Below are 27,875 nucleotides of genomic sequence, written 5' to 3' on the forward strand. Positions count from 1 at the left end.
AAATTTATCTCCAATTGCAGTTTCTGTTATTGTTATCCAGCGCAGCTGCACACTAATGTAATTCGTTTTTGGTCAGCTGCTCCCACTTAACAGCCATGCTTTTGGTGTATATGCAGAGCTTCTGTTTGGGTTCAAGGTGCGTTTGTAGTTCCTGGGGGGGCTCAGCGCATCTCTGATGGGGGCCATTCGGAGGCGGCCTGGTGTTGCGCTGATCCACCTTTTGCGCAATTTTCAATTTTCGATTTTATTTGATTAGCCGCACCCAGGCTATGCATATACATAGGTTAGGATTTAGTTAGTGTTAGGCCCCTCCCATGGAGGATTGACTTCTTCGCAGTGGGAGGGACGAGTACTTAATAGGTTGCATGCAAGCTGTTAATGGAAACCAACATCCTCCTCTAGTGGTAGACAGGTCAGGTGTATGCTCGGTGTGTATTCGACCCCACAAGTGGGGCTTGCACTCTTTTGCAGGTAGGCACTAGTCTGTTTTTAAGTAGCGCTGCTCATTTCCTTGCTATGTACTAATGTAATTCGTTTTTGGTCAGCTGCTCCCACTTAACAGCCATGCTTTTGGTGTATATGCAGAGCTTCTGTTTGGGTTCAAGGTGCGTTTGTAGTTCCTGGGGGGGCTCAGCGCATCTCTGATGGAGGCCATTCGGAGGCGGCCTGGTGTTGCGCTGATCCACCTTTTGCGCAATTTTCAATTTTCGATTTTATTTGATTAGCCGCACCCAGGCTATGCATATACATAGGTTAGGATTTAGTTAGTGTTAGGCCCCTCCCATGGAGGATTGACTTCTTCGCAGTGGGAGGGACGAGTACTTAATAGGTTGCATGCAAGCTGTTAATGGAAACCAACATCCTCCTCTAGTGGTAGACAGGTCAGGTGTATGCTCGGTGTGTATTCGACCCCACAAGTGGGGCTTGCACTCTTTTGCAGGTAGGCACTAGTCTGTTTTTAAGTAGCGCTACTCATTTCCTTGCTATGTACTAATGTAATTCGTTTTTGGTCAGCTGCTCCCACTTAACAGCCATGCTTTTGGTGTATATGCAGAGCTTCTGTTTGGGTTCAAGGTAGTTCCTGGGGGGGCTCAGCGCATCTCTGATGGAGGCCATTCGGAGGCGGCCTGGTGTTGCGCTGATCCACCTTTTGCGCAATTTGCACATAATTAGTAGCAGGAGAAGGAAGGATGGATCTAAAGTAATTGTCAGAAATTCAGTAAGGTGAGCCTGTTCAGGACCGATGCAAGTGTAGGGACCAGTAGATCTACTACCTTATATCAGTCCCTGTGCCCCAATCTACCCCTGCAGTCTTCACCCTGTGTGTCGCGTCCCTCCGTGTACGCGAGACAAGTATGGTCTGCCGATAATGGTTACACCCAGGTCTTAATATGCCTTAAAGTGAAGCTAAACTGAAGGTAAAAAAAGAGTTTAACTTACCTGGGACTTCTACCAGTCCCCTGCAGCCGCCCTGTGACCGTGCCAGGGCAAAACAATTCAATCGATGAATGAGTAACACTGGTCCGTGCACTTCCTGATCTTGCTCCCGTGAATGGGAGCACTCTGCGCGTGCACAGTAGGCAAAAATGTCTACTGCGCATGTGCAGAACACTTCCGGCGACGGGAGCATTATCGAGGATGTGCAGAGACACAGCTGCACATGTGTAGTGAAAGTCGGCTCGCCAAGGTGGCCAGCTGGAAGAGGATCGATGCGGGGGACTGGAAGATCGCTTAGTGACGTCGGGGGCCTAGGGCGGTCAGACAGGCAATGGTCGGAGCAGGAAGTAGAAAGGTGAAGGTACGGCCAATGGTTCAGACAGGTATCAGGCATGTAACAGTAGGCAGCAGCAAAGGAAATCCAGGAGCAAGCTCTAGCGACTTAATGCTATTACAAGCAAATAATGAATGCACCAACCACGATTCAGTACAAGCCACAATCAATTAGGACATCCCACCACCACACCCAGCCAATAGGCGCCAGCCCAGACTCTAGTGATTGGCGCAGCATGAGTCGAACACTTCCTGGTTAGAGACAGCGCTGGATAGTGTATATTGAGCATTCCTGTCTCCCGTTGACACCAGCGGAAGTCCATCCCCGCGATCCCGCAGGACCCGTTAAAACACTAAACCCACGGGGAGGCAGCACTCCCGTCCACGCTGATCCCCAGAGACCCCCGCTTCTCCACCAGACCCCAATATAGATGAGACCGTGATAGCAAGCTCTTCTCTTGCAACACTGAATGACACACCTGAGTACCACCTCGTAGCCAGTAAATTGCGGGAAATTTATGCCTTCACGCAGTGCAGAGAGGTAAAAATGACCGTCCATTTGAAGAGTTTTTGTACTGCGTTCAGTTTGGCTTTAAAGAGAACCCGAGGCGGGTATTTTAAATCTTAAGAGACCACAGAGGCATGTCCTGTGCATAATGACATGCCTCTGTGTCTCTGCATTACCTCCTCTAGTCCTTCCCGGGGTCTGCTGTGCCATTTGTAAAAAACGCCAGGCTAACGACAATCTGCTTGTCGCTAGCCTTGTATTTACCTGCAGCCTGTCAATTAGTCTGCGCTCCCCCGCCTCTGTCCCCGCTGCTGCCCGCCTCTGTGAGTTTCCTCCAATCGGAAGCTAAGGCGCGACCTGGGAGGTACTTCCTGGGTCACGGATTAGCTTCTGATTGGAGGAAGCGGCGAGGACAGAGGCGGTGGAGCACGCGTTGAATGACCTACAGAAGGTAAATAGAGGGCTAGCTACAAGCAGATTGTCATCAGCCTGGCACTTGTTACAGGGGTCACAGCAGACCTGGGAAGGAGGGGGGGGGGGGGGGACTAGAGGGCAATAGCGAGGCACAGAGGCGTGTCATTGTGCACAGAACATGCCTCTGTGTGTTCTTAAGATTTAAAATACCCACCTCGGGTTCTCTTTAAATAGATCTTTCGGCTGAATTTAATTGTACAGCGCTCCAGGAACACACTTGGATACCTCCAGCTTTCAGAGAGGACATTGCGAGATTGCCTGGCCGGACCCATCCATCAAACGTTTGTTGTATGACTTTCTCACTGTCAGATGCATGAATTATGTATGTGGTAACCACTGTATTAATATTCTGAATTATGAACAGGCGTGCAGCGTTAGGCTGGTTGATGTGCTGTTATAAATGTGTTTACATAGTTATGTGAATTTTTCTTATTCCACTTTTTTTTTACAGAGAAATGACTTCGAAGAGAAAGTTCAGTGAAAATGGGAACGGCTCTCACGCAGGGTCATCCAGACAGGTAAAATTGAGTCATAATTTCTCTGTTGTGTGGTGGAGATTAAGCAGAACTCTACATACGTAATACTCTGCATTAAGGTCAAAAAAAGCATTTTTCATAAGTCAGAAACAGTGCTGTGCCCACAGTTCTCTTAAAGGACACCCAAGGTGATATGATGAGATAGACATGTGTATGTACACTTCCTAGCACACAAATAACTAGGCTGCATTCCTTTTTTTACTTTCTCTGTCTAAAAGAGTAAAAAATCAGGTATGCAAGTAACAATTTCTGTCTGGGTAGGACTGTAGTGCAACCCTTACTGATAAGGAATTACAGCCATAAAACACTTTCCTGACAGAAAATGGCTTCTGAGAGCAGAAAAGCAATAAAAAGAGGCAATGGTTCATAGATTTTAGCTCTGGTATAATGTAATGAATGAGGCCATGAAACAGTAAAAACTTAAAAATTATATTTAAATATAAAATAAAACTGTGGGATAATTAAAGAATGTCATTTTTAGGAGGAGGATAGATACAATTTTTTTATCTCATTATTTTTTTTTTCCATCTCGGATGTCCTTTAAAGTGTACCCAAGGCCACATGGGGTGGGGCAGAATGGGAATGAGTCCCCCCTCCGCGCCGCTCTCTGCGCCACGCTGTCACCCCTCGAAATTGGCAACAAGCAGCATGTCGGCATCTAACTAAGGAAGGGGCATCCCTTGCAGAAGAAGCACTCAGGAACGCCCCTTCCCTTTTTTTTTCTTTTTCTTTTTTTTTTTTTTTTTTTTACAAAAGTTGGTAATTTGGGGGCTTTATATTACTTGATCTGGCTATCCGTACTGCCCTCCCCCTGGTAGTATTTTTTTTTACAAACATGCCCACCTCGGGTTCTTTTTAAAGAGTACTTGAAGTAAAAAAGTAATGACTTTTTTCTTACTGAACAGGAATAGAGTTAAACACTTACCTGATCTGCTGTAATTCATTCAGACAGGTGATTCCTTCACCTCCTTCGGAATTGTGGGCGTGGCATTTTTCCACATTTCTGCCGTGGTTTGACCTCCCCATCTATGTTGCCCCGGCCCGCCCCTAGCTCGGCAGCCCCTTCCTAATTGGTGGCTGTTGAGCTGGTGGTGGTTCATGGCAACGCAGGCGGAGATTTCTGGAGAGCTTTGGCAGACCTTGGAAATGTGGCTGCGACTGACACCCCTTACATTGCTCGTTCTTTTTGGGGGTCCTCCTTTTTCCTGTTCCAGATCCTCTTTTCCCCGCAGCTTCCTGGTGTTCCTTGAGTGGATTCTGAATTGGACATGTGAGAGTTCTAAATCGTGCATTCACATCTTCTCTCACAAGGGCTCCCTTTTACTGGGCATCTATGGTTCAGAACTCGCACATGTTCAGATCCATGTTCAGTTAACATCCGCTCATGCATGGCCATGGGCACCTTCTATGGATTATTTGACTGATGAGCCATTTTAATTTTAAAAGGACTAGAAGTGGGACGGACCCCGAAGACAACATGTGGTGTGAGGGTTGTTAGCAGCAGGTATTGCAGTCCACCATATGGGCTTAATACACTATGGGTTTTTTTTCACTTCAGAGCTACTTCAACCTCCCTGGCAGTGGAAAGAAGTCAGGAGCGGTAAACCCGAGTCTGACCCGTTGTTGCTGCCAGGAGGTTTGTGCGGGGCCTGCAGCACAGCGGGCGTTTCAACTCACCTCCCCTGGGATCCGGACGCTGGCAGCCATTCTTCTTCTGGTCCTCGGAGGCTCTGGATCCCTCGGGTGTGATTGCCGTTTGTCATCATGGCGACTGACGGCGATCTCCCTATAGGGGTACAGCGCCACCCTAAGGATGGAGGACGAATTGCTTAAGCCCAGGGAGGTAAGTGCAGGGGCTGCCGCAAATCCCATTGCGGTATGATTTTTTTCCTGAATTTAGTGTCTAAAAGCATGCGAAAACACCATTTTTAGACACTAAAATTGGAAAATAATCATACCGCCAGAGAGATTAAAGTAAAAAAGTTCTATTTTACTTACCTGGGGCTACTTCCAGCCTCCTACAGCCTTATAGGTCGCTGGGTTTCCTCCCGGTTGATTTTGTTGTGCCTATGTACCCCTCTGAATCATCAGTGGTGCATGCATGGCCTGAACCGTGTGCCTCCTCAATGCAGGCAGGACCAGGATGCACAGTAACCTGTGACTGGTTCAGTCATCGAGGGGCACAACCGATGTGACTGGGAGGAACATGAGGTACATGTAAGGCTATGTGGGGCTGGAAGAAGCCCCAGGCAAATACAATATATGTATTAATATATATTGAATGTATTCCCTCCATCTCAGGTGCAGAATTTATCATAAAAAACAAAAAACCTGTCGCTTTAGCTTTCGTCAAATTGATCATACGTTGACCATTCTGATTAGCAATGCAGTGTCTCATGTCTGTGTGAATCACATGATTGGCTGAATAGATCTGCAACTCTCATGACAGATAGAACGGTTCACCTTAGTGCATTCTGGCTGTGCTTGTAGATTTTCACCCTGAATTTTCTTTTATAAGAAAAAACACCTCAGGGAATTATTTTCTGTGTAAAACTAGGCACATAGCACACCCTACATGCCAAGCAAAGGCACAGAATTATGAAGTTTTGTTGCCAGTCCTCCTCAGCACATCATCACTGAGTAGGCTGAAGCCATAGGGAAATGTCAGCTCCCATGATGCATTGGGGTGTTTCCCTGCTGTCATACGGCATGAGCGGGTGGTATTGAGGTGGCGAGTAATTTACAAATAGTTTATTATAGTTTTGAAAGCATGAGTACTGCTAATCTGCATGTTAAAGGAAACCAGAGATGAACGCTTTGGCACAAAATAAACATATCCCCCGATATATTTTACAAAATAAAAATAAATACTATACCTGATATTTTCGCCGCTCTGGTGTGCGTTTTTGTTTTTTTTTTACTCCACGCAGAACACAGTTCATCAGAAAAGCACATTATTTAGTGGGCTGTGTGCAAAATGAAGTCACCATTTCTAAAAACCTCTTATGACTAACAAATACAGATAAAAAAAAATGTTGGCACCTGGGCACCAACAGCTCCTCCCATAACAACTCTCTGTGATCCTGCAGTATACAGAACAGGAAAGCAGAGCCAGAAGCGGGCAGGCTTGTGCTTGAGAAGACATCAGAGAAGACAGTCTCAGCTATAATGATTCCTGAGCAAAGTCAGACTGAATGCTCAGTCGGGGATTTTATCAGGGCTGGTAACAGGCAGACTGAGCAGTGAAGGATGAAACAGAAAGCAGGGTAGGTTTTTTATCTAATGTTCCCACTGATATATATGGTAAAATACATGAGGGTGCTTTAACTTCTCTGATAACTAGATATACAAAGCAGTCCCAGCAGCTCCTCTTAACCACATAAGGACCAGGCGAGTTTTGATTGATCTGTGCTGCGTGGGCTCTTCAGCCCGCAGCACAGATCGGGTAATAGGCAGGGCGATCAGACTTCCCCAGCCCCCTTTTTTTCCATTAGGGGGATGTCCTGCTGGGGGGGGGGTCTGGTCACCGCTGCCTGCTTGTGCCTTGCGGGGGGGACTCCTCAAAGCCCCCCTCCGCAGCGATATTCCGCCTCCCTCTCTTTCCCTCCCTCCCCTTCTCTCTATGGGTGGTACAGGACGGCGATCCGTCCTGTACCGCCTTTGAAGGCTTCAGCCTATCAGACGGCGGCGATCCCCGGCCAATCAGAGGCCGGGGATCGCCGAGCTCCTTTACGGCGCTGCTGTAACAGCAGCGCCGTACGATGTAAACACAGGGGATTATTTCCCCGGGTGTTTACATTTAGCCTGCGAGCCGCAATCGGAGGCTTGCAGGCTATTCACGGAGCCCCCCACTGTGAACTGACATGGAACTGGAAATCCACAAACGACCAGCGGCGTTGGCTGGTCGTTAAGTGGTTAAAATAGTTTTCTGTTTTTTAGCTATTCTTTGAAACCTTTTAGGAAATTTTTATTGTAACTCATTTATGTGTGCTTCTTGGCTGTAGGTTAAAGTTCAGAAAAATTAACGTAGCAAGACTGGTGGGAGGGCAGAGAGGGGAATGTTTGTAAAAATGTTTAAGTGTGGACAGGGGCTGGTCACCGACACCTCAGTGTTCTCCACAGAATTTTTTTTCCAGCCCGGTGGCATGAAAAAGTAGCCGGTTGGTGCGCAATGAGAGAATGCAGGGCCGGCAATTTTCTGCCCAACTCTGCTAATAGCACAGGAGGAAGTTATCTGATGACAGCCGGGTGCTCACCAAAATTAGCCAGGTGGAGTACCCGGCTAAAACAGCGTGGGGAGAGCACTGCCTTTCTTCCTACCGTCCTTGCAGGTAATCAGCACCTCCCCCCACCACTGCTGGACAGTGGCACCCTTCTCCCTCAATCCTTGCTGATCATTGGCACCCTTCTCACTCCCCACCTCTGCTGGTCAGTGATACCCTTCCCCTGGCACTCCCCTCCAGTCCTACTGGCCAGAAGTAGGCACCCCTCCTCCAAAACCCCTCCTGGACAGTGGCACCCTTCCTCTAGCACATCTATTTAGGCTACGTACCCACACCCTAATTTTTGGGACAATTTTTCCTGTGACTTTTTAATTTTATTTTTTTGCACGACAAACGATTGTTTCCGTCGATATTGCGACACGGGTATGTGTGCGCATTTAGGCGAACAACGCTTTGCTATGTATGGCAATTACGGCCATCTTGGTGGATTGGACCTTTAACCTTCTGGGGACCGGGTGCCTAACCCCCTTAAGGACCAAGGCATTTTACCTGTGGGGTAGGGGGGGGGGAGGCTTGTTTGGGGGGGTCAGGCAGCCAGATCCCCAGTATAGTTAGCTAGGCATGATGTCCCCCCGAGTAGCCAGGTGTCCCCCGCAGAGCCAGCAGCCTTTACTCACCTCCCTGGGTCCTGCGACGAGCAGCACTAGCCCCCTCGCTCTGGCCGGCATCCTCGCTCGCACTGAGGCCTCTTGCACACTACATGCGATTCCGATTTTTTTTATCTGATCCGATTTTTGATTCTGATTAAAAAAACAAAGCAGCATGCATGCAGTTTTAATCAGAATCTAAAATTGGATCAGATTAAAAAAAAATCAGAATTGCATGTAGTGTGCAAGAGGCCTTACTCTAAGTTCCAGGTCGTGGCTTGATGACGTCATCAAGCCGGGGCCCATCACTTAAGAGCGAGCAGAGATGCCGGCCAGAGAGGATGGGAGCGACGATCACCGGGGGAACAGTAGGAAGGTGAGTCCCCATCCTCTCCTTCCCCTCCTACTGCAGCCGCTCAATAGGGATCACTACGATCAGCCAGCGATCATAGTGATCAGGAGCCAATCACGATGGCTCCTGATCACTGATGGGAGATGTCAGCTGTCATATGATAGCTTAATCTCCCCTCTCGGGTGCGCATGATCGCGTTGGAAGCGGAAGCAGCAGATGGCGTAATTCCTACCATCAGGCAGCCACAAGTGCGGCGTAGCATTTACTACCACCGGTCTCCAGAAGGTTAAGATCCCTGATGACTCCCAAAGTCCCGCAACCATTTGAACTCTTGTTCACGCCCGTCGTGTGACATTGCATGTTTCTGCGAGTAGGAAGTTGGATCAGGGGACACTCTTCTCTTCCAGTGAGTACCGGGCTTAAGCCTTATTGGCCAGAGCCGGGTACCCTTCCCCAGACCCCTCCTGGTCAATTGCATCCTTCTCTCTTCCACCGCTTTTAGCCATTGGCATCCGTACCCCCCAGCAGTGCTGATCAGTGGCTCTTTTCTTGCCAGCCCTTCTGCTCAGTGTCACCCTTCTTCTCTACTGGTCAGCGGCACCTTTCTTCCCCCATCCCTGCATGCCACCCTTCTGTCCTCCATTCCTGCTGCTCATTGGCACTCTTCTGTCCTCCATTCCTGCTGGTCATTGGCACCCTTCTGTCCTCCATTCCTGCTGGTCAATGCTACTTCCCACCCTTCTATGCCTGGTGGTGACTGGAACTCTTCTCCCCATCCCTGCTTGTCAGTGTCACCTCAACCCCTCTGCTTGCTGGTCACTGGAACTCTTCTTTCCCCACCCCTGCTGGTCAGCTCCCCCCCACTCCTCTATGCCTGCTGGCTGGTTACTGGAACCCTTCCTTCTTCCAACCCTGCTGGTTAGGGGCAACCTTCTCCTCCCACCTCTGCTGGACAGTGGCACCTCCCAACCCCTGTGCTCAAGCAACATTGCTGGCTCAAGTCAGCACAGATGCGTCGCTGACGTACAGGCTAGTGATATGCTGTGCAAGAGTGATGTCACATGGTGGGCAGGAGTAAGTGGGCAAAACAGTGCTCTCGGCCAAGTTGATCTTCCAGGCTGAACGCCGCTTTACACATGCTAAATTCTCATCAGAGACAGTCGTTATATACACTGCCTCGACCAAAGTTCATATATTGTGTGTATGAGGTTTTTCTCTCCTTTATTTGCTCACTAATCACTTACTGAAATTACAAATGTATCTGAATATTTTTCCTACAGCTCTCAAAGATATAAGTTTCAGTGAGGTGTAAATAATGCATTCAAATGACACCAGACCAGCTTTATTTTGTTTCATGTTTTAGAGCAAAAATGTAATTTTCATTTTAATCCCACTTTAAATGTAAGCAAACTCTATTCTAATTTTTCTCTACCATCTGTGTTTTTGCAGAGCTTGACTGGAGATGAAGATAATGGAGGTAGCTCTAACATTAGTAAGTTTCCAGCTTTTCTTACAGCATTTAGCAGGAAAATGCTTGTGTGAGCAGCAAGCGTGAACCTTAACACACTGAGCAGACTTTTAACTAAAATATATAAAATTAACCTCCCCCTAAGAGAGGTATGTAAATGGTGTAAGCCATTTTGGGAGTGCAAATTACCTTTGTGGGTTGCTCCTTAGCCCCCCCCCCCCTTTCTGTATGAATGCGGTCATCCATCCTTTAACTCATTAGCAGCTTCGATAGTTATCTCGTCTGCGGGTAAGTGCTCTGCTTTTAAAGAGAACCCGAGGTGTTATTTAATTATGCTAGTGGGGCACAGAGGCTGGTTGTGCACACTAACACCAGCCTCCGTTGCCCCATGGTGTGCCTCCAGGACCCCCCGCAGAAGATTTTTGTACCGACTCCACAGCCCTGGTGCACCAGACAGTGAAGCATACCCAGGTGACAACCTGCCATCCAGTTGGACAGCTGTGTCACCTGATGCTGAATTGGATTGGAAGCCAGCGAATGACTGCTTGCTGGCTTCTACAGCATGTGCATGGGTGGGGCCAGCACTGCTATTCTATATGCGGGGCGCGACATTTAATTACACATTTTGTGTTTGGGGGGGGGCGAGTGAAAAAGCCTTGGCGGGCCGCATTCGGCCCGCGGGCATTAGTTTGAAGACCACTGGCCTAGAGCATCCATTGAGCGGGTGGTAGAGAGCAGTTATAGTTACCTGTTCCGGACGGCTTCTTTTCCTCCACCTTTAGCTCCGAACTTCTGAAATGTCTTCTGGGTCCAAATCACATCCGATCATGATATGACGCGATTGATATCCAGGAGACCGTGTCAGTGAGGCAGTGCCATCTGTTGGTGGAAGATGGGTGATGGAAGACTCTTCCATCACCCCTCTTCCACCACTAGGTGATGCTGTACCACTGACACGGTCTCCTAGATACCGAACACATGTAATGCTGTGTGATCGGAACCGAGAGAAGACCTGCCGGTAGTACGTTGTGAACAGGATCCAGGAGTCTCTTCCATCTCCTCCATTACCCCTCTTCCATCACCGGGTGACGCTGTAACGCTGACATGGTTTTCTAGATCCCGATCACATGTCATATCATGTGATCAGAACCGAGAAGACATGTCAGGTTTACATTGTCGGTGCGGTGGAAGAAGAAGGAGACGATCTAGCGGCCCCCGCACAGGTAAGTATAAAAGATACCTTCTGCTCACTTTGCATTCCGAGCCAAGGCACACTTCCCCAGCAGCTGAAAAATTTTGCCCTGCAGCCAAATAAAGTTTTGCCAAATAAAGTTTTACTTTATTTGGCTGCTGAAGGGTAAATAAGGGGTTTGTGGCAGAAGTTGGAGTCTAACTACAGCAATTTCAGTGTTAACAATTTGACATTCCTGGACGTGAAACTCACGTCCAGGAAGCCATGTGCGCTCCTGCGCGTCCACGCGGCCGATCGCGCGCGTGCACGCGCGCTCCCGGCCGGCGGTTTGTTAGCCAGTGAATCAGTGAATCGGGCAACGGTGCCCGATCACTGATTCCTCTCCCCCGCAGAAAAAGCGACAGCTTCTCTCGGAAGCTACGCTTTTTCTGCTTCCTATGTCGCTCTGAGCGTACGTGGTACGCTTAGAGTGACGTCACTGTAAACTACATCTAAATGTTAAATAAAAATAAAAATACACATATTTACAAAAAAAAATACAATTTCAATCCCACCCTCCCAAAAATACCCACATAAAATGTTTAATTAAAAAAAACAAAAAAACATTACAATAAAAAAAAAACAACAACAAATATTTACCTAAGGGTCTAAACTTTTTAAATATCTATGTAAAGATGAAATATTTCTTTCTTTTTTTTATTATAAGCTTGTAAATAGTGATGAATGCAAAACGGAAAAAATGCACTTTTATTTCCAAATAAAATATTGTCGCCATACATTGTGATAGGGACATAATTTAAATGGTGTAATAACCGGGACAAATGGGCATATACAATACGTGGGTTTTAATTATGGAGGCATGTATTATTTTAAAACTATAATTGCCGAAAAGTGAGAAATAATGATTTGTTTCCGTTTTTTTCTTATTCTTCCTTTTAAAATGCATTTACAGTAAAGTGGCTCTTAGTAAAATGTACCCCCCAAAGAAAGCCTAATTGGTGGCGGAAAAAACAAGATATAGATCAGTTCATTGTGATAAGTAGTAATAAAGTTATAGGCTAATGAATGGGAGGTGAACATTGTTCGGATGCATGAAGCGAAAAACGACTGAATGCGAACTGGTTAAAGAACAAGTGTTTGTGTACCTCAGAAATGCAAACTAGCAAAGTGAATGGGATAAGGGGATGAGAAGGAAGTTATGTAGGTATTTTTCTGTGGGAAGTTCCTGGAAGACAGAGATGGTTTTATCGTTCTGTGCTATTTCTGCTTAGAGTTTATATTGAGAAGGGCTCTCTTAGCGGAGTCACAGAGGTACGGAGTGAAGATGCAGCTTATGCGCTATACCGTCCCCTGAATGTTTTATTACAGAGAACCTGATCAGCAGCAGCTCTTTTCTTTGTATAGTATTGTTCTAGCTGTTAATGTAATGTGCTTTATTTATGCTCGGTGTCAGATGAGTGATTTAACAAGGGAGCGCAGCCGGCGCCTTCCATTTTAGAAGTAATCAGTTTGTAGTTTTCTGACACGAGTTATATATTGGAGCTGTCAAGAGTTTCTCTCCAAGACAGATGATGGCTGTGTTTTCTCCTTCTCTCTCCCGTCATTCGCTGAAGCTCCGAGTTGCGATGAAGCAGCTTATGAAAGCGCATAATATACCCGACGGTCGTCACTCCATAAATTGTGGATGCGCACCTCATTTAACATGCTGTACGATATGCAAAACCTTCAGAAACGCCGTTATCAGAACTAGCTGGAAGTAAAAAAAAAAATACAAAGCGTCGGCGCCGTTCACAGCGAGTGGAGAACAAAGAGCTGCCGATGTATGGCGGAGCGGAGGAATCTGAGGTTGCTTGTCTAGATGTCACTCATCTGCCTCTGCCGATAGAAAATGAGCGGGATCACGCAGTGCCGCGCACCCGTCAGCCTTCCGCCAAGACAAGGGCTGCAGGATACCGGCTGAGAAGAATACAGCGCATCTGCTCCAAACAATTAGATAAACGCACTCCTGACCCGTCTTCATAAAGACATCCCTGGCAGGCTGCCAAACATTCGTCCTGCTGCACAGAGTTTGGACATAGCGGTGGGTGGCTACCAACAGCTGGATCTGGCAGCCAGGGGATGAAGGGCGGCGATCGGGAACTCACAGTGATCTCTGAGCTGCCTGTCACTCAGCGAATGTGCCGCTCGCCAAGGAGCTTACAATCTAATCCCTGCTATTATGCCACTAACGGTCCTCAGAGGAGCTTATAATGTAATCTAATCCCTGCCGTGTTGGGGGAGGGAGTTTAGGATGCTGTCTGTCCGGGGACAGCTAGTGATAGTGGGCCTTGGGTGGTAATAAGTACAAATCAGACCATGATCATACACTATCCAATCGATTTCCAAACTGATAGAGATCAATCAGTCTGGCATTGAATCACAATACGTGTGCCAGTGCTCACTCTGTACACGTTTAACAGTTGACGGGTCACAGTTTGTTAAAGGGTACAGATAATAATGCTCTCGGACAGCACTCGGCTGAGTCAATCTGCCAGGCTGATCTCTTACTGAGGAGTCGAGAGGCATTGTAGGCCGCTGCACACAGGTTAGATTCTCAGCAATCAAGCTTCTCCAGAGCAGTTGTCAACAAACATGATAATGTCACCATCAACAATCTATTTCATGTCTATGAGTGTTTTTATTGAAGAATACGGCACGGGCTGCTCAGCGGACTGGGGGTGGAACAGGCTGTCATTTCTGGAGAGGCCTGTGTACTTTTCACTTTTCCACTAAGACGGAGTCTTTTACACAACGTACATTACGTCTGATCATACGGTTCTTATGGAAGACTATATGCACTTTGTGGACAGGAAAAAAAAAGGTCCAATTGCTTCCAGGACTGTATATACAGTACTGTGCAAAAGTATTAGGCAGGTGTGAAAAATGCTATAAACAAAGAATGCTTTCAGAAATATAAATAATCATTGTTTATTGGTAACTATTTACAAAATGCAAAGTGAGCGGAAAAAAGTAAAATCTAAATCAAATCAACATTTGGTGTTCCTACTTTTTACCTTCAAACCAGCATCAACTCTTATAGGTACACTTGCACAGTCAGGGATTTTGTAGGAATTATAGTCAGTTATGGCCTCAATTCTCGGAGCATTATCAAACGTTTATCAAACACTTTATCAAACGTTTGATAATTTACCTCATGGGTAAAATCTCATTTTAAATTCACTAAGGTGTTCTATATTTATCGAATGTTTTACCGATAAAACGTTCAACAAATATATAACACCTTAGTGAGATTTTACCCATGAGGTAAATTATCAAACGTTTGATAAAGTGTTTGATAAACGTTTGATAATGCACCGTGAATTGAGGCCTATGTCGCAAATCAATTATGCCAAACAAGTGCTAATGATCATCAATGTCACACGTAGGCTGAGACACAGTCATTAACTGAAACAGAATCAGCTGTGGAGGAGGCTTAAAACTGAGTGAGGAACAAACAAACTCTGATACCAAGGTGAGGTTGTGGAAGACCTTTTCATGTCATGGCAAGATTGAGCACAGCAACAAGACACATGGTAGTTATACTGCATCAGAAAGGTCTCTCCGAGACAAAGATTTCACAGCAGACGGGGTTTCAAGATGTTCTGTTCATGCTTTTTAAAAAAACACAAAGAAACAGGCAATGTTGATGATCGCAAGCGCAGTGGTCTGCCGAGGAAACTTAGTGCAGCAGATGAAAGACACATTAAGCTTATTACCCTTTGAAATCGAAAGATGGTCAGCAGTGCTATCAGCTCTGCCAGGAACCAGTGGGACCTAGGTACACCCATCTACTGTCTGGAGAAATCTGGCCAGAAGTGGTGTTCATGGAAGAGTTGCAGCCAAAAATCCATACCTCCGATGTGGAAGCAAGGCCAAGCAATTTAAGTATGCATGAAAACAGGAACTGGGGTGCAGAAAAATGTCAGCAAAATTTGAAATATTTGGCTGTAGCAGAAGGCAGTGTGTGCGTCGAAGGGCTGGTAATGAGTGCCTGCAGACGACAGTGAAGCATGGTGGAGGTTCCTTGAACATTTGAGGCATCGTTTCTGCAAATGGAGTTGGAGATTTGGTCAGAATTAATGGTGTTCTCAATGCTGAGAGATATAGGCAGATATTTATCCATCATACAATACCATCAGGGAGGCGTATGGCCCCAAATTTATTCTGCAGCAGGACAATGACCCAAAACACACAGCCAAATTAATAAAGATCTATCTTTAGCGTAAAGAAGAAGTCCTGGAAGTGATGGTAAGGCCCCCCACAGAGCCCTGATCTCCACATCATCAAGTGTGTCTGGGATTACCTGAAGAGACAGAAGGATGTGAGGAAGCCTACAACCACAGAAGATCTGTGATTAATTCTCCCAAGTTTTGAACAACCTTCCGGCTGAGTTCTGGAACCAGGGCTTTGGAGCCGGGAGGGGGGGGGGGGAGTGGAAGGATGCGGTCTGCATCCGGAAAGCATCATTGACACAGGTATGGATGGACACTGCTTAATTTAGGTTAGTTCAAAAAAGAAGAAAAGGCTGGCAGGCACTCACAGGATAAAAAACTGACACCATTTATTAACAACTCATACACATGTCCATTAGCTGCAAAGCATCAAAGTCACTTCTATGCATCCAGCAAACTGTGACAAAATCCAGTCCATCAGCACATCATGAAGCGTGCAAGCTCAGAGCAAAGCCAGAAAGCATGCAAGGAGCAAAAAATAACAGCAGTGCAGGCTATACTTGCGTGAAGGAAGACATGTGGTGGCAGGCATGGGTCAAGGTAGAAGCGTGGGGATATTCCAGGTTTGCTGCCCTAACTGCTGTTTCGCCAATAGTAGTTTTGAGCCTCATCAGAGGGGCAAGATAGCACACCCTGGGTCCCGGAGTAGCTTACCGCGCGGGTCCATTTGTTGCGTGAGCGTGTCGTTGGCTTCTAGTGTGCGAGAGACGGCATCTTCCGCCTATTTAGGTGTACCGCTATCACTCAGACACACCCTCTTGTCTGCCGACGTCATCCGAGCCTTCCGTCACGCTCTGGTAGTTACCAAGTAACCACCCTGCGTGATTTCCGCCTCGGATGTTTGCGCACTGTGGACATCTTGTGGCCAAAAAGCTAACTGTGCTTGTTAAACACCTAAAAGTTCCCCTGCTTACACTCGATTAATTTAGGTTAGTCACCAAGGAATTCCTATAAGAATATGCCTTCCAGAGGTGAACTTAGAGGTCTCTGCCTCTTGCATCTATTTATTAAAATTAAACTTCATCTTTAAAAAAAAAACATACATTTTTTACACATTCCACCCCCAGAATACACATTTTACTTAAATGGTTCTAAGAGTATGTCTCTTCAATTGCCACTGTTCCGGTGCTGTATGTACCTTGTGTTATGACGGACTTATGTGCCTGTGCGTTTCTCTCTCCTCCTCCCATCAGCCCAAGCGCAGTATTAGTAGTAAGTATAGAGATCATTTGAGGGGCCGGAGTTGGTGGAGGACAGAGACAGGCACAGGATAGGACACCAACAGGAGGGTGGGACAGAGGAGGACAGCAACACTGCCAGGGAGGCGGAGCATAGGAGGAGAAGCATCACAGGAGACCAGTAAGGTAAATGAAAATACCCCCCCACACGCAGTGGCGCAGCCCTGAACCCCCCTCCCGCAAATGCTGTGGCGAGGAAGAGTCGACAGATGGGACCAGACACATGAGTAAACTGCAGTTACCTGGACCCTGGAGTGTGCGGTTTCACATATTCCCCCTGTGACGCCCTGAAGCCAGCACTGGCTAGAGAGGCCACAGTGTGACCGCACTTGTACTCTTTTTTTTTTTTTTTTTTTAAAGCACAGTACTGTATTTTGCACATCCCAGTGAAAATGGAAGAAAGAACGCAAACCCAGAAAAAACGCATAAAAAGACAAATGTAGAAAAACTGCAATAGCTGAAAAATCTACTTCCTTTTAACCAGCAGCGTTCATGAAAGCAAACCAAGGCGAACCGCGTGTGAAAAATCACATACTTACCTAAGGAGACAGAATCTTCTTTTTTTTTTTTTTTTTTTTAAATATTCTTTATTTTTAAAGTGAAAAAGAATCATTACAGAGTAATACCATGTACAAAACTGTTTTTTGAGAATTGCAAATATGACAATACAGATTTAAGAGATGAAGGAAGAGAGTATCCGGCCACTAAACAAACACAACATCATGTAATAAAGTGCTCCACATCTAGAAAAATAGGTACCGGATTTCTCCCCTCCCACTCCACAGTCTGCTGAAAGCCTGAGGCAAGATTAGAAAGATAATATACCTTTTGCCTTTGAGAGTGGGGCCTATTTATGTATAACATGGCCCTAATTATAGCTCTTATGATATGCATCATACATTTTTATTCAAAGGTAAGGTTATTTTTCTGTGCATGGGAGGAGTAAACATTATAAGATAGGGAAGAAAGGAAAACAGGAGAGAGGAAAAAAAGAAAATAGTAGAGTATAGAGAGGAGAGTGAGTCCCCAGGGAGCGAGCTCCGCGGGGATCAGAAAAGAGAAATAAGTATGCTCTATCATTGGACATATATCAGTCCGGTCCATCTTGGCCTCGTGTTATCTAATTGCTCGCAGAGTTTACCTAAGGGAGTAAGTTATCCCTGTCGCGAGGGGAAAGGATAATAAGTTTATGGTTCCAGGGGGATCCGTCTGTAGTCATCCGTTTCTAAAAACAAATTCCAATGGAACCAGGTTCGAGAGAAGGCCTCTTCTCTGTCATACAGGGTATGAGTCATAGACTCCATCTGATATATATCTTTTACCTCGTTGATCCATTCTCCTAAAGATGGTGCTGTTTTGGATTTCCAATGTCTGGCAATGAGAACTCTCGCTGCTTGTATCAAATGACGAGATAAAGAGCGTTTACATTTTTTGAGGGGTTTTGGAGTGTTATGTAACAGATAATAAGAGGGGTCTTCGATTGGGTCTCACTCAGTTAAAATTTTTATATATTTTTGGACCTGTTGCCAAAATGGTCGTATGGAATCGCAGCTCCAAAAGATATGGAGCAGAGTTCCCACTTCTTTCTCACATCTCCAACAATTGGGGCTAGTGTTAGGGTATATTTTATTGAGTTTGTTGGGAGTGAGATACCACCTAGTTAAGATCTTATAGTTAGATTCCTTAATTCGGGAAGACAGGGAAGCTTTTTGATTGAGCATAAGTATCTTTTGCCAACGGTCCTCTGTAAAGGAGCAGTTGAGGTCAGATTCCCACTTAGTTTTTAGTTCTGTAGACCAGGTGGTATCAGTGTTCAGTAACTGATAGATCAGGGAAAGAGTTTTTTTGGGGTGGCCTGTGGAAAAGCAGAGGTTTTCAAAGGGGGTTAGTGGCCTGGACAGTTGTTCCCTACTTCCCAGTGATCTGAGAAAATGAATGAACTGGTTATAACTCCATTCATCTAAAAATGGGCAAGCTCGTATATTTTTCAGGTGATTTATAGAGTTCCAGGATTTATCATGGATGAGGTCACGGCACCTGAGGGTGTCCCCCATTCTCCAACATACATAGCTCCGAGGGGAGCACCCCAGAGGGAATAGCGGGTTGTTCAGTACAGGCACTAAGGGAGATGGCCATGGGGAGACGTCCGATAAGTGTCGCGTTTTTGACAGGGCATTGAGTGTGGAGTTCACTGAGACATATTCGTCGTGTATTTTGTTTGATGACCATGGATAGACGCTTAGTTCTGTACCAACTAGATCTTGTTCCAGCTGTACCCATCTTTTTCGGGTGGAATTTCTATGCCAATCTACCAAGCGAGTTAGGGACGCCGCCATATAGTATTTCCCCATGTCAGGCGCAGCTAAGCCGCCGGACTCTTTAGGGAGAATAAGTGCAGCATGGCGTATGCGAGGGGGTTTGCGTTTCCAAATGAAGCGGGCAAATAATTTTCTAAGATATTTAAAGTGTTCGTTTGGTAAAATGATCGGTATTGTTTGATAAAGATATAACAACCTCTGTAGGATGTTCATTTTGACAATGTTAATTCTTCCTATCCAGGAGAAGTATGGTTTATCCCATCGCTGTAAATCAGATGATATGGTTTGCGTTAAGGGGGCGTAATTAAGTTTATAAAGGTCTGTTAGTGAGGAAGGAATGCGGATTCCAAGGTAAGTGATAGCTTGGGGAGGCCAATGATAGGGAAAGTTTTCTTTGAGTAGTCTGCATACATTCCCTGGTATGGAAATGCCCATAGCCTGGCATTTGTCTGGGTTTATCTTAAAGTTCGAGACTTGCTGGTAAGCCTTTAATTCTAGATCCAATGATGGAAGAGAGATGTGAGGATCTGTCAGATAGAAGAGCAGATCATCCGCGTAGGCCGCCACCTTGTGCTCCGATGAGGGAAGTTGAGGACCCTTAATGTTTACGTTTTTGCGAATCTTTCTCAGAAAGGGCTCCAGCGAGAGGGCGAATATTAAAGGTGAAAGGGGACATCCCTGTCTAGTGCCGTTAGCTATAGGGAAGGGGGCCGAGACAACACCATTGACACGGACTTGTGCTGTAGGAATAGAATAAAGTGCCATGATCCATTGCAACATATTCTTGCCCAAGCCTATGTGGCGGAGCGTGGACTCCAAAAAGCCCCAATCCACTCTGTCAAATGCCTTTTCGGCGTCGGTGGAGAGAAGTAAAAGAGGAGTATGTGATCTATTCGCCCATTGTATAATATCTACTGTGCGTATGGTGTTGTCTCTGGCCTCCCTGCCGGGTATGAACCCTGCCTGATCAGGGTGCACCAGGGAATCCATAAAAGGGGAGATCCTGTTTGCCAGAATTTTGGCAAACAGTTTCAGATCGGCATTAAGAAGAGAGATTGGGCGATAATTAGAGCACAAGGTGGCGTCCTTACCCGGTTTAGGAATGACTGCTATATGGGCAGCTAGCATATCTCTGGGTAAGTGCGGAGGGGGTGTATCTTCGTTGGTCAGGGCATTGAGGAAAGATGCCAGCCTAGGGATCAGGATATCACCAAAAGTCTTATAATATTCGAGTGGGAGGCCGTCAGGGCCTGGGGCCTTACCTGCATTTGAAGATTTTATGGCCAATCTAATCTCGTCTACGGTAATAGGGCTTTCTAAATCTTGGGCAAATTGTTCCGCCAATTTGGGTAGTTCGGCCGTCCCTAAATAAGTCGCAATAGCTTGGTGTTTCGCTTGGCCAGAAGAATCCGCATCATAGGGGGAGAGGTTATATAAGGAATGATAATAATGTCTGAACACTTTTGCTATAGATTCGGATCTTTGTTTTTTGATTCCCGAGCAATCTTGGATTTGGGTTACGTTAGTTTGTGCGTATTTTTCTCGGAGGGCCCTGGCTAACATTCTGCTGCACTTATTCCCATGCTCATAAAATGAGCGTTTACATTTGAGGGCAATGTGTTTTTCTTTATGAAAAAGGAGGGATTTTAATTTTTCCATTTCTTGTTGAAGCGTCTGCAGGTCTGTAGGTGATAATAAACTTTTATGTCGGGATTCCAGATCCCTAATTTTTTTTAGGCTGCTGAGAATGTCCTTTTGTCTCTCTCTGTGTCTGACACTAGCCTCCTGAATCATTTCCCCCCTGATAGTGCACTTATGTGCTTCCCAAAGGGATGCTAAAGATATGTTATCAGTGGAATTCAGTGAGAAGTATTCCTGGAGGGCGCCAGACACCGAGAGTTTGAAGTCTCTGTCTTGTAGTAGGGAGATATTCAGGCGTCAGTTCCTGGGCATCATGCGTTTGGGGCGAATGCCTATCGTCATGTTGACCGGAGAGTGATCCGACAGTGTCATAATACAGATGTCAGAGGAGATTTTCTCCGAGAGAAGGTTTTGGGATATAAAAATGTGGTCAATTCGGGTGTAAGTAGTATGAAGATTGGAATAAAAAGTATAATCACGGTCTGTCGGGTGTTGTAATCTCCAGATGTCAATCAGTTGGCGCTGAACAAGTTCTCTCCTGCACTTGACAATCGCTTTGTTGGTCAGGGAGCTCTTACCCGAGGAGCTATCTGTCGAGGGGTCAAAGACCATATTGAGGTCTCCTCCAAGAATTATGCTACCATCTGCGAAATCATCTAGAGCCTCGAGGGCCCTGACCAAGAAAGACAGCTGCCCACTATTAGGGGCATAATAAGTGCCAAGCGTGAGAGTGCGCGATAAGTAGGTGCCTTTTATAAAAAGGAAACGTCCTGAGCTGTCTTTGTGCTCCTGCAGGAAATGAAATTCAACTTCTTTGGAGATCAGTATTGCTACTCCTTTAGTTTTCGTATCAGGGGAGTTGCCAAAAAATGCTTGGGTATAGTATTTGTCAGTCATCTTAGGAGAGGTGTTGCCCCTGAAGTGAGTTTCCTGCAGGAGCACAATGTGGACCCCTTGTTTGTGTAGTTGGCACAGAAGCGCTCTCCGCTTTTCAGGAATATTAAGTCCCTTCGCGTTCAGGGATTGTACTTTAAGGAACATGGTAATCTGCATATCGGGCTAATGTTGAGGTCAAGATTGGATCGGTTCTGTCCATCAAAAAATCTGAGAATGAGAGTAAAGGGAAAGTATAGAAAAAAGCAGAGAAAGCTAGGGACAGTGAAGAAGATGTTGGGCTAGGAAATATCCTAGGCCCAGACAGCGTTATAAACGAACAAAATAATATGCAGTACAAATCTAGAGTTGTTGAAATAGCCTGTAAGGCCATAATGAGTGGGGTACGAAGTAACATTCCACATGTGAGGGAGCGTTCTGGAGCCCCAGGCACACACAGCCGCAAAACTATCAAATTAGTTATACAGATCTTGGTTCTATATTGTGTTGCTGTTAAGAGGCTCTAATATGGCCCACTTGGTACGGCTCAGTTTGCCATTGGGGATACAGAGGAGCTCTGAGTTGACCTTGAAAATAGAAGGGGAGGAGGGGGAAAAAACCCAGGGGTAAAGGCACACCGAAATATAACATTATAATACTGTATAGTACTGAGAAGTATGACAAGTCACCACAGTGTATTTGAATAAAGACATGCATCCCAGTGCAATATTATTGAGATGACTATTATAAAGTTAGGAGATGCCAGCTATATAAACTCACAGCCAAGTAAACAGAAGGAACAAAATATATATATACATGTATATATATACCTACATATATATATGTGTGTCAGCCCCTCGCCCAGTGTTAGCCTACTGCTGGTGAGGAGAAGTAGCCGGTAAAACCTTAGAGAGGTGAAGGCAAATAGGGAAACCCAGTGAGGGATAGTTCCGTGAGGAAGGCAAAGTGCGTGTTCTTTAGACATCCGGGGGGTGTATATAAACTCACGAAAATGGATCAGCTCTGGAACCTCTCGGCGTCTTCTTCTGAGGAGGGTTGATCATCAAGGTGTCAGGGTCCCATAGTGGAAGTGCTACCGAGTCGATCTCCAGGGTGGAACAAAAGGTATCCAGGTCCTTAGGTGTGCGTAGGATGGCTTGTCGGGTGCCGATCTTTGCATGCAGGTGAAAAGGAAACCCCCAGTGGTATGTAGCCCCTTCGTCTTGCAGAACCTTTAATAGCGGGCGAAGTGCCCTCCGCTGGGCTAATGTAAAGGGTGCCAGATCTTGATAGAGGGTGATCTGCGCTCCGTCAAAATCCAGCGTGCCGTTCCGTCGGGCTGCTACCATGATGGCTTCTTTGATTTCAAAGTGGTGGACTCTGCAGATCACGTCTCTAGGAGGGGAGTCACCTTGCGGCAAAGCTCTTAGTGCGCGGTGCACCCTATCCAGGCGAATCGGCGGGGAGTGAACGTGGTCCAGGACTTTGTCAAATATGGCTTGCACTGTGACCTGGAGGTCCTCGCTACGAGTTGCTTCCGGAAGGCCGCGGATCCGTACGTTATTGCGTCGGTTTCTGTTCTGTAGGTCCTCGAGGCCCGCTCGGTAGTAATTGCTGAGCGCTGTGTGCTTTTCAGAGGTCTCCTTAAGAAGTTTGACATCTTGCTGGAGCTGGGAGATGTCTGCCTCGGTCCCCGAGAGTCTGTCTGCCAATCCGGTAACCTCCTCCCGTAGGGCCGCAGCTTCGGACCTCGTGGTAGCAAGGATGAGGTCAGTCTGCTTGTCCAGATCACTCTTCGTCGGTAACCCCCGCAGGAATATCCATATATCTTCTAGGCTTTTAGAGGAGGTAGCTACTTGGGTGCTGCCGGAGGGCGCTGCCTGCTCCTCCCGCTCCGCCATCTTGCCTGTATTAGAGCGTGTAGAGGGGCCTGTAAAATACTTAGCCACTGAGTTTGTGCCGGCGTTTCCAGCTACTGTTTGGTGCTGTTTTGTAGCTCTTCTGCTTCCCCGTGCGGTAGTGTTATCAGAGGGTTGAGTAGAGTCGATGCGTTTCTGCATTCTAGGTAAAGTATTAGCCTGCGGCCCGGAGCTCCGAGGAGACACGTCCTCACAGTCTCATGTCTAGCTCCGCCCCGAGACAGAATCTTCTGGATCATGCAGAGACTTCCCACACTGTCCTCCGATGCTCCGCCACTGCCAGGGTCCCTTCATAACAGCACGGTGGCGTAGTGGTTACACACCAAATTTGAGAAATGGAGAGCCGCCCCTTTAAGAAAATGTGCTACTTGACTAGCAAGGAGCCAGCAGCTTAACTTCTATTAGACCAAACTTGCTTTAAATAAGACTGCCATCTCAATGCACATTGCCTTGGCTGCATGTTGTCACGTGAAAACCGATAAAAACAAACACATAATACAAACACATAATTTAAAAACATGAGTACCTGGCCAGGATTGCGCGCTTTACCATATAGGGACCAGATCAAATGACCGCAAGGTGTGATCGCCCTGCCTCAGCCTACTGCAAAAAACACCAAGCAACTTAGATCAGTAGGTCCTCAACCACCACCATAACACCACACACTGTGATCTAAAGCCGATTTTCCGCCCTGCTATGCGATGCACAATTCACTGCAACAAATATTAGCCTTTAACTTCCTTCTGAGCGATGAAAAAACATTGCTATGGGCAAGCGTTTTCACAGGCTGGCAAGTTCAAACTGGGGTTCACTGGATCTTGTAGTCCTCCTATATAGCTGTGCTGTGCATTGCTCACTTCAATGGTGGCTTCATAGCAGCGTTCATAGTTGCTTCCAACTGCAGGCAGAGAGCTGGCTCAGCGTGTCCAGTGTTACATGTGGGACTCCAGCGCGAGCACTCCCACAGTAGCCAACCGACGTGTTTTGCCCCACCCACAGTGCTTTCTCAAGGTACTGAGTGGCGTAGTGGTTAGCGCACTCGCCTTGCATCGATGGGTCCCCGGTTCAAATCCTGGCCAGGTCAACATCTGCAAGGAGTTTGTATGTTCTCCCCGTGTCTGTGTGGGTTTCCTCTGGGCACTCCGGTTTTTTCCCACATCCCAAAAACATACAGATAAATTAATTGGCTTCCATCTTAAAATTTACCATAGACTACAATACATACACTACATGATATGGACATAGGACTATGGTAGGGATCAGATTGTGAGCCCCTCTGAGGGACAGCTAGTGACAAGACTATATATATTCTGTACAGCGCTATATAAATACTAAATAATAATAATAGGAACATAGAGGCCTCGCTTCTCTCTGGCTGCATGCACAAGCAACTTTGGCTTCCTACACAGAGCGACCATACTAGCGCAGGCACAGTATTCCTTGCGTCTGAAGTGGAGCATGGACCTCAACCTCATTCCATTTCTGGGGAGTGGGGGGGCACTTGACGATGGGGGACTGTAAGAAGGCATGGGAAGCCTCGATAGGAAGAAGAGGCTTCCCTCTTCTTAGGTAAGTGTGTGTTTTTGTACTCGAGGTTCACCTCAGGTAGACTTGAAGGCCAGTTTTACACCTGCCCAGTTTGCCCACATCGCACCGCATCACAATGCACAAAACGTCATTCATAAGACCCTTGGGCAGAGTTTGCCGACGGGGTCATATGCATAGCGCCAACGCTCGCCCAGTGCCATTCTCCCTGCTGGACAGGAAGTATGTCTCTGATTCCTGGATAGTCCTGTAGTTGCACACATGGGCGTACAAACGTAACATATTTAAAATTTCTGCATCACCTATTGACTTACATTACTTTCGCCGCCACTGGGTCTCTGCGGAAGTCTGACGGTAACACTATGTTGACTTTGCCGTAGTTCGGCAGCCAACCGGGCATTTCTGAGGCAATGCGGTAAGTGTGCGAGGCCCCATTGCCTTGCATTGTCGTTATGTTACCCTGTGGTAAAACAGAGCAGCGCAACGCACACTGAGGGCTGGTGCACACCGAGCGGCTTTTTCAGCGTTTCTGCAGCCGATTGCGGCTGCGGATCCGCTTGGTCAATGTATCTCAATGGGGTAGTGCACACCAGAGCAGGAGGCGTTTTGCAGAAACGAAAAATGCCGGGGTGAGGCATTTTTTGGATTGCGGGTGCGTTTCTGCCTCAATGTTAAGTATAGGAAAAACGCAAACCGCTCTGAAAAACGCCTGTTCAGAGCGGTTTTGCCGGCGTTTTTGTTACAGAAGCTGTTCAGTAACAGCTTTACTGTAACAATATATGAAATCTACTATACTGAAATCCGCTGCAGCAATCCGCAAAACGCTAGCAAAACACCATAGAAAAATAACAAAAAGCGTTTTAAAATCTGCTAGCATTTTGCGGATCTGCTAGCGGTTTTTGGTGTGCACCAGGCCTTACAAGGCAAGTGTTAAAGGGGCCAACAGGGCTCTTTGATTTGATGCCATTTGCAAATGCACTACATGTTGCTTTTGTTTTGCATGTTGCTCCTATTTTAAATGAAGAAAATCGCAATCTCAGTGCGAATTTCTGTGAAAAAGAGCCCTAATGGACGGCCGGTTCAAACAGGTACATACTGAATATGCAATCAATATTTGTGTTTGTGTGTGTGTGTGGGGGGGGGGGGGGTTATAAAAATACATTTTAATCAATGTTACTTTAATTTTTTTTATTATTTGAAAACCATTGTTTCATCCCCGTTTAAAGATGAACCATTGCTACAAGGCAGAGTCATTAGTGGCATTGCTCACTTTGCATATTTATGAATATGTAAGAGTCGTGGAATGCAGCTGTTGTGCAGTGAGTGTTATATAGGCTCTGTGATCTTCTGCTGCTCTGGTCCGGCTCACCGGCCTGTTTCTCTCTTGGCGGCATTATTCATCTCATTCATGTTTCCTCTGCTCTGAATTGTCTCAGAGAACCTCCTCAGATGCGTTTTACAGCTTCCAGTCATCCATTGCCACTTGTGAAAGGCCCGCTCTCACTTTCAAAGCCTCTCATTCATCTTGTCTATTGCTTCTTCATGTGTCATGCCAGATTTATTGATCCTGTAAGGTGCCTCCTTGCGATGCTGTTCTCTGTAGCTGCCGGCTCACGCTATAAAATATTCCCCTTGACCCAGCGTCAGAGTCTGTATCCCAGATCTACTTCAGAGCTGAAGCCTGTGGAGCTTTAAAGGAAACCAGAGATAAAAAAAAAAAAAAAGTTTCATACATACCTGGGGCTTCCTCCAGCCCCATCCGCTCGGATTGCTCCTACGTCGCCATCCTCCACTGCCTGCAGCTCCAGTAGCAGGTCCCGTAACTTCTTCCAGTCGCAGCCAGTTTGTGCAAGAGAAGTGCGCCCTCTACATATCTCTCTGGAGACCGTAGATACGTAGAGGGCGCACTTCTCTTGCATAGACTGGCCGTGACTGGAGGGAGTTACGGGACACGGTAACGGAGCTGCAGGCAGCGGAGGACGGCGGCGTGGGAGCGATACGTGTGCATGGGGCTGGAAGAAGCCCCAGGTTTGCATAAAACTTTTTTTTTTATCTCGGGTACACTTTAAATCCCCTCAGAATCATTCTGTATTTTTGTGCGTCTCAGACCCTGACTAGTGATGAGTTCCAATTTTGCATAGTACAGGATGTCCCCAACTTAAAAGGAACCCGAGGTGCAAGGGATATGCAGGATACCATATATATTTCCTTGTAAACAATGCCAGTTGCCTGGCAGCCCTGTTGATCTTCTTTCATTAGTAGTGTCTGAGTCAGAGCCATGGAGCAAGGATATGGCTAATCCAGTAAAATATGAGTCTATCTGATCTGTTGCATGCTTGTTCAGGGTCTACGGCTTAAAGTATTACAGACACAGGATCAGGAGGACTACCAGGCCACCATGTATTCTTTAAAAGGAAATAAATATGGCAGCCTTCATATCCCTCTCGCCTCGAGTTCTCTTTAAAATGGGATAAAACTATGACATAACAATCAATAAAAATGTGTTTTCCTACTTTTCATTATCCATTCAGGGTCAATGGCTAAAAGTATTAGAGGCGGAGGATCACCAGGATAGCCAAGTAATTGACAATGTTTAAAGCGGACCTTAACTCAGAACTTATCACTGCTCTTTGACCACTTGAGGGCCGCAGTGTTAAACCCCCTTAAAGAGAGTCTGAAGCCAAATTAAAAATGGTTTTTAAGCGTATATTCAGCAGGGGCAGGTTTGACCCTGCTAAAACGCTGCTATCCCGCGGGGGTCATTTACCCCCTAAATCCCCCTTGCTACCACCGCAAACGCGGGTCCTGCAGCACTACATCAGAGCGGTTTTCCAGGTGTTTTTGTTACAGTAGCTGTTCAGTAACAGCTTTACTGTAAGAATATATGAAATTTGCTACAC

General features: G+C 46.4%; 1 protein-coding gene across 1 annotated transcript in view; it reads left to right on the plus strand.

Moving 5' to 3' along the window:
* Nucleotides 1-27,875, plus strand: part of PIWIL4 (piwi like RNA-mediated gene silencing 4) — a 313,719-nt gene that overhangs the window by 13,001 nt on the left and 272,843 nt on the right. Inside the window, exons 2-3 of the mRNA XM_068266824.1 lie at nucleotides 3,204-3,270; nucleotides 9,960-10,002. Coding sequence (XP_068122925.1) covers nucleotides 3,208-3,270; nucleotides 9,960-10,002 — 106 coding nt within the window. The 5' untranslated portion in view covers nucleotides 3,204-3,207. The remainder of the gene's footprint in view (nucleotides 1-3,203; nucleotides 3,271-9,959; nucleotides 10,003-27,875) is intronic.

The sequence above is a fragment of the Hyperolius riggenbachi genome, chromosome 2, assembly GCF_040937935.1.
Source record: "Hyperolius riggenbachi isolate aHypRig1 chromosome 2, aHypRig1.pri, whole genome shotgun sequence".
Lineage (NCBI taxonomy): Eukaryota > Metazoa > Chordata > Amphibia > Anura > Hyperoliidae > Hyperolius > Hyperolius riggenbachi.